Genomic DNA, 16,276 nt, shown 5'->3' with positions numbered 1-16,276 from the left:
AGCAACCCAAAATGAAAGGGGGGTGAAAGACACCATAACCCCTTCAGACCAGCCAAACTTTGGCAGCCTAGTGGCATGATCCTGTGAACTCTATGAACAGAGTGTGAGATTCAAATGCAGTTCTAACTAGAGAGACTCAATGCCAGAAACACCTTCCCGGAGACTGTCAGGACCAATTCATTCATCCTCAGCTGCTTATAGGAAAAAGGAAGTGGTAGTATCAGTGTCTCCTCAGTGCAGGCTCTAGCCAACTGGACTGAATGCTGCCTGCCCATAGTGTGCCCATAGAAACTGTCATATTCTGTTACTTGTAACACTGGGAAATACTTTACAGAAGTTACAACTGTCAAAAAAGGATCATATGGGATAAACTGAGTCCTGCCTGTCTTTCCCCATTGACCTATTGCCTGTGAAGGGAGAAAGCCACATTTTCCACACTTTTGAGGAGATGTGTCATACACCCTATAGTCACAAGAACATTAAGGTTCTCACAAAACAGGATACACAGCCCCCAGCTAGATCAGTGTGAAAGTTTGTGATGCCAGAGAATCATCATGCTCTGGTCACATTTGTGAAGTACTTCATGGTTTCACTTGGCATTTTCCATGTTTTCCACTGCCAAGCTAAGGAGCAAAATTTACAACCTGGGGAAAACACAGGAAAATTCTCAATTTGTTCCACTTGGAGAATTTTAGGTCACAAAATACAGAGATTGAGGCAGGAAATAACAAGTTTGCACATTTACCCCAGTGTCATCTCTTATAGAAATGCAGTTTCAGAGATGTGGAAATGCATGACATATGCCTAAGTCATTTGTTCTGGTCCCACACCTGTTTATGTCTGCAGTTTTCTGCAGTTACTGGGCTGAGGGACGCCCATGGAGAGGAGGAGGCAAAAAAGAGGCAGTTTGCCTCAGGCCCCCCCATTTGAGAGGGCCATCAAACCGAGTGGCATTGCAACCTGGTGCATGGGGTCAGCGTGCCACTAAGATTTGGCCCAGCAGTCCCTCTGTCATGGTGGGCCCAATAACTATTAGAAAACAGTTGCAGTGAGTATATGGAGTTTCTCCAGCCCTGGGGGAAGGGAAAGGAGGGTCACAGCCTGTGAAGGAGCCTTCGTGGAGCCAAACCAAGAGGTAGTTTGGCTTAGAACGATTAGATTTTTATCAGTAATTGGTGATTTCACCACACACAGATCAAAAATAAATAAATCCACCAATAAGCTACATTTACAGACAGGCAAAGAATGAAAATTGCTGCAACTTAGAGCTTGATTTAAGGCTATTTACTTTGTATATTTTGACATGTGATATTGACCCTCCACCCCCAATAATTTTGCACAACTGTGAAAAATTAAATAGATAAAAATAGAAAAAAATGCTTGAAAATAATCAATATTATCCACTGAAATTATAAGAAAAATAAATACATCCTGTCAAGCCTAGTGTTAGTTTATGGTTAAAGTTAGCAGCTAGGAGACAGGGATCCAAATATCAACTGGAAGTCTGTGAAACCAATGCTTGAAAAAGAGGAAGGATGGCCCATTCTCAGCATGGCTCGTTGGACGAGGCTAGTTTATAGGATTGGAATGTGGGGATTTATCCATCTATTGACAGGAACAATACGCAGAGACTCTGAAATCTCCACAGATGGTGCATGTCCCTGAAAAAGCCTAAACGGCCATTAAGAACCCAAATGCTGGGAAGTATAGAAAGCGGCTGCTCTTTTTTCCGTTCTATAAGAACTGTGTTAATTTAGTGCTGATGAAACATGCTGGGTTGACAGCCCTGCAGACTGAAATCCTTTGATGACCAGAACATGGACAGCAGTAGCATATACTTCATCCATAGTACACCTCTAATATGCCTCTATATTGGCTAAAGGGGACCATCTCTAGAGGTGGAAAAGGGAGTACAGACTCCATGCCCATCCATAACTTTACCTCTCTGCTGAAGATGCCAACAATGGTGCCAATTAGTGCCCATTGTGAAGGCGGGTTTTGTGGCTTGCACACCAGTCCACTGGAAACTGGATTGAGAGCACAAAAATTACACACAAGTTCAACCCCTTGCATGGGTGAGGAGCACTGCTGAACAGGTAAGGGTACGGCAGGGAAGAGGGGAGAAGGAAAATAGAAAGAATGCTCCACAATGTAATAAGAATGTTATCTATAAAGGGTTGCCCACTTCAAAGAAGGAAGAACTTGTTTAAAAAAAAAAAAAAAAAAAAAGCAGCTAATAATTAAAAGACCAGTCAAAGATCTTCCCCAGCCAAAGAGCCTCAAAGCAGCTCTGTGTAGAGGAGGCAAGAGGAGCTGCAGAGGGGGAGAGGATATCTGCTTCTATTATGCCATCTCTTCCTCAATCTCAGCGATGTGACATGAAAGCAACATTTCTAAGCCTGTAGGAGATAAGCACGTTGAGTCTCAAACACATTCCTAGTGAGTATCTCCCTTCCCATCTTAAGTCTCACAACTGTCAGCTTGCACTCAGGAGATGCCTATGGGCTGGACCTGTGCCCCTCATCCAGGAGAGGAACAGAGGGAGAGTCAGGTCAGCAGTGAGGTGCATGGCCACAGCTGTTTGTGGGGGGCCAACATACAAAGCAGGAGGTACTTCTGGTCTGATGTCTGCTGCCTTGGTGGGGCTGTGAATGGGCTCTTAGTGCAGAGCTTGCCCCACACTATGCCAGACTGAGCTATAACTTCAACTCTAAACTTTCAGCTGCCTTTGTTTAAGCATGTTAAAATCTATACACCCAAACTTCTGCAGCATTTATTCCACCTGAGGCAAAGGGAAAAGGAGGAGGGGACACTGTCCGGTAGCCGTTCAGAGTGATGATCTAACAGCATTATCACTAGCGGCAAGTGATCCCTGGACTACGTTTTAGACCAGTATTCTGAATGGTGGAGCAGATCTGAAAACCTCTCTTCACTAGGGAGAAAGTCTCACATGATTCACCCTGCATCAGGAAAGGAGGCAGTTTGGCTTCACATGCTGCATTTAGAAGCTATTTTATTCTTGCTATGGGCAGACAAATGTAAGGGGCATAACGCTCCCTGCAAAGTGGTGCTGCTGAGCCGATACCCAACCCAGTTGCCCTAGAGGGATGAACTTCATTCACTACAGGAACTGGTTGTGCACAGGGTCTTCCCAATCCCATCACAATTGCAGGCTGTTCTGTGCCTCAATGAATTTGGATTAGTAAAGCTCCCACTGAGCTGGTGCTGTCCCACATGAGCATTGGGCCCCAAGCACCCACTTTACAGCAGGAGACACTTGCATTTACTTTCTTGTCTGTGAAAACAATTATTGGGACTGATTTTTAAAAGGTCCTTTCCTTCCTTGTCCTGTAGAGATCCAGCCCTTTGCCAACAGATCATTATCCACACCCTTGGAGGAGCAGCTCCTAAAGAAGTGATTACATCAGGCTTAATTACATGGCATTATAAAGAATTACACCTTCAATGTAAATGTTACACCGTCAAAGTGCCCAAACCCTTTAGGGGCTGGAAAATCCAGCATGGGATTCTCCCGACAAGCTTCTTTGCTCAAGTATTACTATTAAGGAAGCTTGCTGGCCCAGCTCAGGGGAAGCATTCTGTACTGAGGTGCAGGGGAGCTGTCCTCACTCACCTGAGTCGGGAGCCATTGTATTCAAACACTGATGGTTGGGAGGGTACGGGAAATGCCCTGTTACTTACCAGGGTAACCATGGTTCTTCTCTGTCTAGTCATACTTGTGAAATGCACTCCTACTGGTGCTGGTATCAGAATGCTTCTGGAAAGCAGAGCCTGTGGGGCCACAGAAACACCTCTTGGCACCAAACATTTAGGCCTTGGCTACACTGGCAATTCACAGCGCTGCACTTGCTGCGCTCAGGGGTGTGAAAAAACACCCCCCCGAGCACAGCGAGTGCAGCGCTGTAAAGCGCCAGTGTAATCAGCACCTGCAGCGTTGCCGCGGCAGCGCTGTGAATCCGTGAATGTAGCCAAGGCCTTAGAGCCAAGGTTGTAAAAGGACCACATAGCCCCACCACCTCAGTTTATTCTGCTAAACTCAAGAATCCTATAAGAAAGCTGAGGCAGAAGTGAGAGGATGAACATGCATAGGCAACTCTCAAAGAACTACAGTTACCATATAGTGAGTAACTACAATGAACTTCAGTGGGATTTCACCCATGATCTTTAACACTTAGGTCAAACACTTGGGAGGTGAGCAAGATCAGAAGACAAGGATATATTTACTCAGCCTGTTCTCCAGCACTTTTTCCTAGCATCGGGGTAAATTCCGTTCAAAATGCAGAGACTAAAGCCACTTAAGCATTCAGCAGTAACTGCTAGAAGAGAGGAGTGTATACCCTTGTCACAGATCGCACTTACCTGAACAAGACACACTCAGCACAGGACCCTGCAACCCGCATTAAATAATCTTTGTTTTCCTAAGGGACATATTTTTTCCAATCATCAGAACATGTCTGTCCCCAAGACTTACTACTTTTATTTCTGCATATTACCAATGGCTAGACCTCCTGCTGATCAGGAATAGTCATATTGATAGTCATAGATTGTCCCATGTATGGGGATGGAGCACTCAGCCAAAAAAGCTACCTTGGTAAGGACATTCAGACCACGTGGTCATAGAGGAGCAATATATGCCCTGCCACTCCACTGAAAATAATAGATGGCACATTTTGAGAGCTATCTAGGCATACGCATTGGGTTGATATTCAGGGAAGAAAGGAAAGCTGGTCTATTAAGATGTGTGGAAAGTCTGGATTAGTCAGCCTTGTGACCAAGGACCATGTTATACCATCTTTTATCATCCTGGAGGCTTGAGTAAACCTGCTAGGAAAGAAAGTTGAAAGATCAAAAGATATGCTTACCTGCTGCTGCCAGCTTATGAGTAACATACAAGACAACATTCAGATCTGATGTAAGCAGGTGCAACACCAATAGAGTCAACAGAGAGGTACCTTCTTATACTTGGCCTCAATTTGCCCCAGCAACTCTGAAAGCTATATTTCAAAGGGAGATCTTATAAAGACTGATTTAATGTACAAGAGGACGATTCAATGTAGCTACATTGTACAGCTCAAGATACATCCGTTTTAATGCAATTGAGGCAGCAGCTCTATCAGCGAGACTCCCTTTGGTGAAGCTACAAGGACACACGCTGTGCTGCTATTTGATGGAAGTCCCATAGGAGGATCTTTCAGAGGGGATGGACCAAGGGCAAGTCTACACTATCCCACTACATCGGCACAGCTGCGCTACGGTTTCCACAAGTAATTTCCTAACCATAAAGCCTTGAGGAGGCAAACAGAACCTGAACAAAATGCAGTTAGTCTTCTCTTTCCTGTGAGACCCATGCATTTCCCCTCCCACCCAACTAAGTCAGCAGCAATATTTAACATTGTGCCAGTGCCAATGGAGAAAAGCTCATCACTTCGCCATCAAGCACTGCTTTCCTTCCCCTCCATCACTGTCAGGACAGCTGCAGCCATTTTAATTAATCTAGTCAACCCCCTGAGAGGCAGACTGGCTTTTACATTTACTGTTATACTAGATCCATTCTATCAATTCTTAATGGATACTAACGTAACACCAGCACTGGGGGACTGGATGGTTCAGACACAAGCTACAGAGCCCTTCAGCCATAGCGCAAGCTAATGAGCCAAGTCAAATAAAGCTCCCAAGAGCACATAATTTCAGTCCCTTTCTCCAGGGATGAGTTTATTTTTCAAAACCAAAACAGTCCAAAACCAGTCAGAAAGCATAAACCATGTCTGCCCCTTCAACAGGCTTCTGCCCCTTCCCACACAGCAGCTATCACCAGTCAGGACTTCCATCCCACTGATGTGGCCAGCCCCCTATATAGCTCCTTTCCCCTGACCCTGGGGCCCTTGCAGGTCTCTTCCCCTAAAGGAGCTGCCAACTGGCCTTTTATTAGAGGACTGGGGGCCAGATTTTTAAAGGCATTTAAGCACCTAAGTCCCATTGATTTCCATGGGAGGCAGGCACCTAAATACCTTTAAAAATCTGGTTCTTGGTGACCCACAGGTTACCACCTGAACCCTGGCCTCAAACACATCACTTGAGAGACAGCTAATTAGTCACTGGAGTGGCTAAAGGGCCATCCCAGCCTAGGACACAGATTCCTGGAATGACTACAGCCTAGAGAGACTATCAGCTAGCCTACAGACTAAAAGTGACTGTTGCCATTTGACATCTGTCAGCCTTTGTGGAATGATTTAGTGATGAGTCCAGTTTTAGTGCAACTGTGGTCACATCACAAAAATATACCAGCATGGTTGGCACCAACTGGCCTCAAAAGATAGGCCAAATTAAAATAGGAATAAAAATTACTCTCCCGAGGCAAATAAAATTGTACAAGGCTGCTTTAATCAGCAGTTTGTTACTACTCTTCAGATTGTAAACAGGCACAAGCAGAACATGTGAGGAAGAGATGACTAAAGAATGAATCTGTCCACCACAAGTTGTGGTTTGCTGGCTCTACAGGGGAACAGAAGGTCTAAGACTCACCATTTGAGCCCCTAGAGGATGCAGCTTACAGCTGGTATTTGCACTCAAACTACTAGTGAGAGTTGCTCCCCACTCCCCATTCAAATTCATCTGTTCTCTTGGGCTCTTATTTGGCAGAGGTGATCTGCTGACACATCACAGAGCTCAAATAAAAGGCTTCCCATGTTAATAAGGGGAATGTGGGAGAAGCAGAGGAAACAGGGGCTTGGAGGAGGACTCTGAAGAGGATAGAAAGCAAGAAATACATTAAAAATGAAGTTAATCATCATAAATAAATCATATTTCTATAAAAGTGCCTTTTATCTTGAAAGATCCCAAATGCTTTATGAACTACACAAAGGAATCCCTTCCTCCACCATGAAATGTAGCCAACTCTGGGGAGGGACAGAGCGGATGTTTAAAAGGGTACAGCAATGCTACCCAAGAGTATCCTCTTACATTTGGTCTTCTCATCCAAGTCAATTAAACAATGAGCAAGATCCCAACAAAGAAAACCTCTAACCCCTGGATAACCTCACTGGTCACCTCTTTCCAAATAGAGATATTAACATTTCTGCTGAAGCCTGCTGTTTTCAAGCCATTTTTTCCACCTACTCCCAATGATTTTAATCATCAAGTTGTTTGCAAATTTGAAGAGTATAAACAGAAAACACAATCTCACACTGTGTCCATTCATATCTTCAAAGGACTGCAGAGTGCTTGCTTAGAAATCCAGGCTGCCTAACCAGCTAGAGAGACCAGCAAAGATCTGAAGAGCTCGTACAGATCCAAAGCTTGTCTCTTTCACCAACAGAAGTTGGTCCAATAAAATATTACCACACCTACCTTGTCTCTCATATACCCTGGGACCAATACAGCTACAGCACTGCATATAACTAGCTATTGGTAATCCAAAGTGGATATCTGAGGGGCTCCCCTTGTTACATACCATAAAATAGCATGGTCTTGTACTCCTCCACACAAGTCCTGTGAAGATCTCCAACTATTTTCTATGTGATGTGGCCTCATTTTACATATTATCATCACATTTAATGCTTTCCACTGGCTTGGGGCCTGACCTGGCCCTTGGACAACTAATTCTGATGAATAGCATACAATATCTCTGCATTTCTATAGGGCTCTTCATTCTAGGAACTTCAGGTACTTTGCAAACACGAATGTTAAAAACTGTTAAGAGACAGTAGTTAAGAATTAACCACCCCCACACCTCCGTTTCGAAGAGGCAGAAACTGAAGCACAGAGGTAATGCAACTTGCCTCGGTCACAATTTACAAAATAACTTAGGCTCTCCCGCCCACAAAAAAATTCCACCCCCAACAAGCAGAGATCCCACCAACAAAGTGTTGTTCACACCGGTGCTTTTCGTCGGTAAAACTTTTGTTGTTAGGTGATGTGGGTTTTTTTTCCCACACCCCTGAATGACAAGTTTTACTGACGAAAGTCCAGTGTAGACAAAGCCGAAGAGTGTAAACATTTTTCAAATTATGGTTGAAGAGATTAAAAAGAATTGTGGAATTTGGGAGGATGAAAAGTGTTGGGGTCTAGTATACTGCAAAGGAATGTCCTTGTCCCTGGGTTTGACACACTAATGACCTTGGCAGAACGTAGACAAGCTTGGGAGGAGTCGGAGTGAATGCTGTGCTATCCATGTGGCTCAGGGGAATGCTTTTCACAATACTTAGTTATACCAACTTAATTTTCTAGTGTAGACCAGGCCTTAGACACCAAACAACAGATCACTTTAGGTAGTCTACACTGCAACACCACGAGCGTCAGGGAGTAGGATAAGTGTAGCTACATGCCGCAGTGAAAAGTGGGCTGCGTCCACGCTGTAGTGCATAGATACATGTGGCAGCAAAAGGCTCTGGCTGGGGGGCAGGCAGTGGGGAAAGGCTCCAGCTGTATGGGTTCAGCAGGACAGCACACTGGTAAAAACAACAGTGTAGATAGGGCGTGCAGAGAGTGGTGTAGGGGACATGCACAAAGGGTTCAGGCATGTCTCTATATTGCTATTTATACCGGTCTGAAGGGCATGCAGTGTATGTACTCTAAATGCTGCCATAAAGAGAGTGCAGTGTAGACATACCCTTTATGAAAACTCATCCTCCCTGGCATCTCTTCTCCTCTACCACTTCCAGCCTCTCAAGTATCCTCCTCAGCTAGGTAGAGCCTCTCTCAGATCCCCTATGTAATCTTGGCTGCTCCCAACTTTTTACCTGGTAAAGAGGATTTCCCTCCTGCTTCCTGACAGCACTGCCACCCAGCCAACAGCCTGCAATGATCACAATTGCTGCCACCCTTGTCAGTCAGGGGAGATGGGACCCTGCCAGGCCCTGCAGTCAGATGCTGCTGCGCTTGGTATTGCTTTTTCTGATCGTTTCTGAGGCTAGCTATATCCTTACTGACATGCTAGAGCAGCGCTAGGGGAAGCTCTACATCCCTGTCTCCCACCATTTCACTCCCACCTGGATACAGCAGGACGTGTATTGTAGGATTTGGTTAACCCCAGCATGGCATATAACATTTGTTGGTGTACCTGGGCTCTGCGCACACTATGGCTCAAACTGGATTAGCAGCAACCATGTTGAAATATGGGCTTCCTGGATGAGTGTGGCCATGGATTTTATTTAGAACCCGGCTCCGATCCAAAGCATACTGGAAGCATTTAAGGCCAGATTTTAAAAGTAATTTAGGCACCTAACTCCCATTTAAACCAATAGAAATACCTTTACAAATCTGACCCTTAGATATCACTGGCTATCTTACTTAGGAAAGCCACACATCGAACCCTCCTTAGGCAGTGTTCATAAGGTTGTCAGCAGAATAATCCTTGGCCACACCAACCAGGGAAACTGATCTCAATAACTATGTTATAGGGTCGTATAGCCTGCAGAGTTTCAGCCACAGCAAGGACAGGACTCGGGTAGGCCAAATTCTGCTCTGGTACACCAATGTAGATCTGGAGTAACTGAGGATTTAGACTTCTGTAAATGAGAGCAAAATTTGCCCCAATCTCCATTCAAACAGAAACAAAGCCACCACATACTGGCATTTATGGCGAAGTGACAAAGAGTAAAGCTTCTGAATCCCTGGAGCTCATCACCAAGCAAGGGATATCAGAAGCAAAGCTTCCATCGACCTCTCATGCTTGAAACTTAGGTTCTCATGTCCAGGGTTAGTCCCTCCCCTCCCCCCCCATCAAGGTGACCATTTAACTGTATTCCTCAGTCATGCTGTTGCTCTGCAAATGTCTAAGGCTGAAGCAGAACTGGAGAACAGGGTTAAAACAAGGCCCAGTCCCCTTTACACTGTAAGAATGGATTTTAACCTTGTTGAGGACAATGGGGTTGTAACCCGGTCCCCTCAACACAAAAAAATTACAGTATGGCTTGAAACTGAGGCTGAGAGTTTCAAAGCCACCAAGGGGATTTAGATGCTCATTACTGATTCGTTTTCATGTCAGCTAGGTATTCAAATTCTGTACATTTATTTGAAAATTTGAGTCCGTTTCCTGGACCTCTGATTTGGAGCTATGGGAGCCCTCTGTTTCCCATCCACCCCTTTGACTTTGTAACATCAGCACTCACTCTTCCCCACCACCCCCCTTGCAGTGAGAGTAACACAGGCTTAGCTTCAGTGAGACTTTCCATTTCCCTGGGTCAGCATTTCTTCTGGTGACTTGACTATTGGTGGATTGTGTTCTTCATTAGGCTGGTTATTAACACACTGCTAATGATAGCTACCCAATGCTAGCATCCAATGACAGATCTATCTTGGAAGATCATAGGTTCCAACAGGTGGCAATGGGAAGTGTTGATTCCATCACCACACCACACCCCAGATCAACTACATGGGGTTTACATTTCAAATGGCTAAGCTACATGCCTGCCTGGCACTTATACCATCGGTTTATCAAGAGTCTTCCCAAAAGGGTCTTAATAGAATTGTGGGAATAAACTCCCCATGACAACAGTGAGAAGAAGCAGAATGCTAGTAAGTTATCTGCTGAGTGATCTCTCTGCACCTTCAAAGGTCCTAAACTCAAACGGGACCTAAGCTAGGGAAGAAAAAGGCCTACTGTTCTCCCCTCAGGAGGTGTCACAGAGGCAAGCAGGGTGAACCAGAGGGCAGCCATCAGGGCAATAAAGACAGATTACCAGCTTGTTTTAACACACAGTATAACCACATGCGCTTCCAGTGGGGAATGAAAGGTACCTGCCATTAGACCCCACCTTCCATAAAATGTGCAAGTGCTTAACATGCAAAGCACAGCATCAGAGAGACAATGGCAAGAGAGGTTTCAGAGCAGCAGCCGTGGCAAGAGAGAGACTCTTCACAAAGGCATTATTTTAAATTCTAGAGGCCTGGAAAACCTAAGGCCTCAGGCCATAAACAATGAATGGCAGAGGCTCACCCTACAGATCCTGATACGCTGTACAGCAAGAGATACACGTTACAACTTTTTAGCTGCATCATGTAGACTACGTGGACTGATATCTGTCAGGCTCCTCACTCACAGGAGCAAAGGGTTTCTTTCGAAATCCTCCTGTAAGGAGGGCGTTGTGGTTTCAGGTATGTACCAACAATGAATGGCACTTCCTAGTCGCAAGGTAAACAACTGTTCTATCTCTAGCACATTGGGAACATTCCGAAACATCAGCATTACATGACAGCAGCCTCTGCTTTCTGCTCAATCGGACTGTGCAGTTCAACACCAGGAGCAAAAGCCGAGAGAGACACAGAGAACAACAACGCAGCTCCCGAGTACACACAGACCTTGTTCCAGCTCCTCCGGTCTCCCCGGCTGGTTACCCATCTTCAGCAAACTCCAGTGATCTCTTTCCGCGATTCTCTAGGGTCCCCACGCCCTGCTCATGCACCGCATCAGAAGCAGACCTCCCCCAGCTGCCTTTCAGGGTGTGTGCCAGTCAAATCCAAAGGAAAAACTCAGCGCCTTCCTAGTTCCTGACACCAGGAACAGTGTCTGCTGCTCGTGCTAAGGCAGCTGTGGCTAGCCTAGCCCCAAGCCCTCCTACCTCATTACAATATTATGCACCGAAGGGCCGGCCTGTGCACTTCATTAGCTGCCTGACTGCTGAATAAAGACAGAGAGGTGACTCAACGGGCAGCGTCAGCCACGCAGAGGCAGCAAGAGCAAACTGCAGGCAATTGCCAGAAAGGCAAGGACTGAATAAAAACCCCATTCCCAATGAGAAACCTACTCCAGACACAAGATACCAAGCACGTGTTAACTTCAGCAGGACGCAAATACCTCAGCAGGCCACTCAAATTAAGATAAAACGGGGAGGTCCTGCCCCAGGGGACCAGTAGAAGCAGAGCTTTAAAAAATTACATATACTGCACCAGAGACAAAAGGGGTGAGGGAATATCTTTGATTGGCCCAGCTTTTGTTGAGGCAAGAGACAAGCTTTGAAGCTCTTCTTCAGGTCTGGGAAAGGAACGCCACCGCAAAATGCCAGGTGGAACAGATTGTTTAGCATAAGTAGAAAGTAGTTAACACACAATGTAAGGCTGTGGCTTTCAACCTTTTTTTCATTTGTGGACCCCTAAACAATTTCAAATGGAGGTGCTGACCCCGCTGGGAATCTTAGACATAGTCTGCGGATCCCCAGGGGGTCTGCGGATCACAGGTTGAAAACCACTATGTAAGGGATAGGGTTGCCAGCCCTCCAGGATTGTTCTGGAGTCATTAATGAAAGATTATGGCGTGATGGAACCTCCAGGAATATGTCCAACCAAAACTGGCAATCCTAATAAGGACCCATTCAAGGTAAAGTTTCTAGCAGAGTAAAGAGCTTACATTCATCATTCTGCTAGACACTAAAAATCATGAACTGAACAGAGACACTGGATTTATGGCTTATTACCAAATCTGTAACCTACTAACCCCCTCTCTTTGTCCTATGACTGCCGAGGTGTGAACAGGCCACTCCGCCTTGAATGGTCCCTTACTCACGCTAAACAATCTGTTCCACCTTGCATTTTCATGGGACACTGGGAGTACCTTTCCCAGACCTGAAGAAGAGCTGTGTGTAGCTCCAAAAGCTTGTCTCTCTCGCCAACAGAAGTTGGGCCCAGAAAAGATACCACCTCACCCACCCCTTGTCTCTCTAACATCCTGGGACTGACATGGTTATAACTACACGGCAGACACTGCACCAGAAAGTCTCATGACAAAGAGATCCGAACACAAGTCTGAGCTCAGAGGAGCACAGAGAGCCCCAGTGAAGTTAGTGGGAGCTTAGCATATGCAGCCAAAGGTTTTCTAAAAACTGCCCTGAATTTAGTGGGAGGATTACAAACAAATTAAGGGAGTTATAGCTTAAATTGCTCAAGAGCAGCTCAGGCTGAACCTTATCCTGAAAAAAGGCAGGGGCATTCAGAATGCAAGCTGCCATCCCATCCCCTACCTTTTATGCCTAACTATCGGAGGCTAGACAATGTGCCTCAGGACTTGGCCAAGATCTCCTTCATATCTCAACCTATTGGGGTGTCTTATGTGCCAGTCCTTACTTAGACTGTCCTTGCTCTTGACGGTGGAAGTTAAAATGCTCCAGGTTATTTTGGAGCAGCTGTTTATATTTAATTGGATCCTGTTCAACATCATCAGACTCCAGTTGAGAAGATGCCGTGAGCAATGGAGAAGTCCTGTATGTTCTGCTACAAGGGATGATCTGCAGTGATCCAAGGTCTATTTATGATGATTTACAATGATAAATCTAACCAATGAAATCAGGTCAGTTAGGGCTAATGGGGAGGTTGGCAGGAGGTAAATGTAGGTGACATCTGTGGGAATCTCATTTAATATTTCTCCAGATAACAAAAACTTGACGTCAATTTCCCCCCTTAACTGACCTTGTTTACTCTTATGTCCACATTTAAACTGACACCGTCAGACAACATGTTAAACTGCAGTTTAATAAAGTTCAGCCAAAGACTTGATAATACTTTTTAATGGGGGAAACAAATAGCTCTGCATGACTCACCTGGAGATACCCCTCTAGGGGCTAGTGGGGAGCTCAGTCTCCAGGACCCACTAATTTTTTGGCCTCTCGACTGACATTACAAACCGGGATGTCAATTTTAATGGTGGTTTACGTGTTCTGACCACCTACATACCGGGAACTGGTCCCACCAATCTCATTTCCATCTCTCCCCCTCTCAAGATTTCTACCATGCCCAGTCCAATGGCACAGGTCACTGTACCACTGGCACAGGGGAACACCTTTTGCTCACTCCCAAACTGGACTGGATTTGTCCTAGAGGTGAAAACCTCCATATCCTGTTATTGATACCTTAGCCCCCACCCAGTACTCTTTCATAGTCCTGGTTTTATTCTGAATTCACTAGCAGTGAAATCTAGAACATCTTAGCTGAGGCTTCTCATCAGCCCTGGAATCCAGAATACATTAGCTGTGGCCATGCACAATAATCTGACATCCTCCAGAATTACATCTGGAATCTGGTTTTATTTTTCTGCCACTGGAGAAATACATATTTTGTTACATTTGTAGGCAGCAAGGGTAATATCAACAGGCAGGTTCTGGTAACCAAATATAAACTACTAGAGGCTTACAAACTGCCTCTCATATTAGAGCTCATGCTTAAAAGTAGTAATTTAATTTTAATTTCAAGCAGTACGTAGACACATACTGTCACTTCATCTCTCCTCTGGAACAGCTCTGCTATAGCTAAACTCTTCTAAGCATGTAGAAGGATCTGCAGTCACGACTTTACAGTAGACCTGCCGCTATGGGAGATACTTTTTTTTAAATAGCATTTATACAACAACCTTCTGAATTGCCATAAGGTTTTTATAGCCCCATTAACTTGTTTATTTCTATTTAAACACTTCCCAGGAACAAAAAAAGAAAAAAAAAGAAAAAAAAAAAAGACAAAATTGCAAATTGGAACCCACAATTACCAAAAACAGCAACAGTAGATTAGCAGCCAATCCCCGCCCCACAACAACAAAACGGCCAGATGGTAACAAACAGAAAACAAAGAACATCCCCCTTCTGTTTCCATCAAAGCCCCTTGCCCATCCTGCAGTTCCACATGCCCGTGTTCAGCAGTCTTCTCCAAATACCCATGCAAATGGGTGGACATGCAGCATGTCCTGAAGGTCACCAAATCTGGACTATTTTGGACCAAGGAAGGGACAGTAAATTCCAAAGTCAACAGAAAACTCATTCTCTTATAAGCCATGGACTCCAGCTCAGCTACTTCACTGATTGTAACTGCGGCAGTATTGTACCGGAAGGGAGGCAACTCTCAGGGAGAGGTAGGTAGATCACAGTCCATCTAGGTCTTTATGGATAAAACATCAACACTCCACATGGAAACCAACAGGCAGCCAGCGCTAATCCCAGAGCACTGGTGGCATGTGTGCATGGTAAATTTCTCCACTTCATCTATGATGTAAGGTATTGTTTAATGTGAGTTAAGCGGCATTATCTAGCCTTTTGGTTGTCTCTGTAAAATATCTAGAATACTTTTGGCCCTACATAAACAAATACTAAAACTTTGATTCTGCAGTGAGAAATGTAGTTATCCCGGGAGGTCATCAACTCAGCATTGTGAATCCAGTGCAGGACTGGAGTTTGGAGAGAAGGATAAATCCACAATTTAAAAACAGATAGAAACCAGGGGCATGGAAAGCTAGAGAGAGCCACAAAAAATACACAGGTGCATGTTTAAGAAGAATAGAACTGATGTTCCTCCCAGTGTTTAGAGGTCCTGCTCTAAGCAAGGTACCAGTCAGATTTAGATGCAGACAAGTCACAAACCAACCAGTTCGTTATACTATCCTCAGACTAAGCCGGCAGGGTAAAGTGAGTCGGATATTGTTTGCTGCAGGCTTCATCGCTACATTGCGGACAAACTGTTTGTTACAGCATGTACTTTAAAGACAAAGATCAACACCAGACTCTCCATTACAGGAAGCATGCCACATAGTCCAAGCAGCACAGACAGTATCTGAGGGTACTTGGGACCCATATACCCTACAACTGGACACATCCAAGGCCTTAGCATGAATCTCAGGCACGGTTAAAACACAGTCAGGTCCCATTTGCACTGTAAGTAAGACTGGCCCATGTTTTCACTCTGCCCAGGGACACTCTGTATGTTAACTTGGAAGCAAATATCACACTACAGATCTGGGACATCCAAATCAGAAACAAGTCTTTTAAAAATCATCTTAAAAGCTCTGAAGTTTTGGTGGGTTAGACACCTGTCCTAACGTTCTCTCTGAGGTACAGGCTTGAATGGTCTCTGATTGGTGTGGTATTTCAGCACCATTGAGACCAGGAGATATTACTTTACTGAAGATTACACAATGAATTCTGGTTTTCTTCAACAGGAAATAATATTGACCAGAGGGATTGCATCAGTCAACATAACCTCTTGGGTCAATAAATCTTGACACTGAGCAGTTCAGACATCTGCTTCTTGCTCTGTCATATGAAAGAATGGTGGAAGTGTGTCCTGGGTAGTAAAGCAGAGCAGAGTGTGCAGCTGGCAATACGTACAAAAAGTAATCGTGCAGTCCTAGCAGACACCCCTGAAATCTAACATTCTAGTAAGGTCAGGGCTGGAGACCAACAATCCTTAATTTGACAATGATGTGAAACATGTAGGTTAGAATGGTTCTAACATCATGATGGGGAGAGTCAAGTGAAACAAGCAGTGGCAACCCAAGCCCACGGCA

At 44.9% G+C, this 16,276-nt stretch overlaps 1 protein-coding gene across 5 annotated transcripts in view; it reads right to left on the bottom strand.

Annotated features, from left to right (window-relative positions):
* SPECC1 (sperm antigen with calponin homology and coiled-coil domains 1) overlaps positions 1-16,276 on the bottom strand; it is a 143,526-nt gene that overhangs the window by 91,833 nt on the left and 35,417 nt on the right. Inside the window, exon 1 of one of the 5 annotated variants that reach the window (XM_034752291.1) lies at positions 11,320-11,622. The exons of the other annotated variants lie outside the window; for them this stretch is intronic. Coding sequence (XP_034608182.1) covers positions 11,320-11,359 — 40 coding nt within the window. The 5' untranslated portion in view covers positions 11,360-11,622. Of the gene's footprint in view, positions 1-11,319; positions 11,623-16,276 lie in introns of those variants that run through there. 5 annotated transcript variants of the gene reach the window in all.

The sequence above is a fragment of the Trachemys scripta genome, chromosome 18 (genome assembly GCF_013100865.1).
Source record: "Trachemys scripta elegans isolate TJP31775 chromosome 18, CAS_Tse_1.0, whole genome shotgun sequence".
In the NCBI taxonomy this organism is placed as follows: Eukaryota; Metazoa; Chordata; order Testudines; family Emydidae; genus Trachemys; species Trachemys scripta.
The sequence above is the reverse complement of the archived record's forward strand: the minus strand, read 5'-3'. Positions and strand labels throughout refer to the sequence as shown.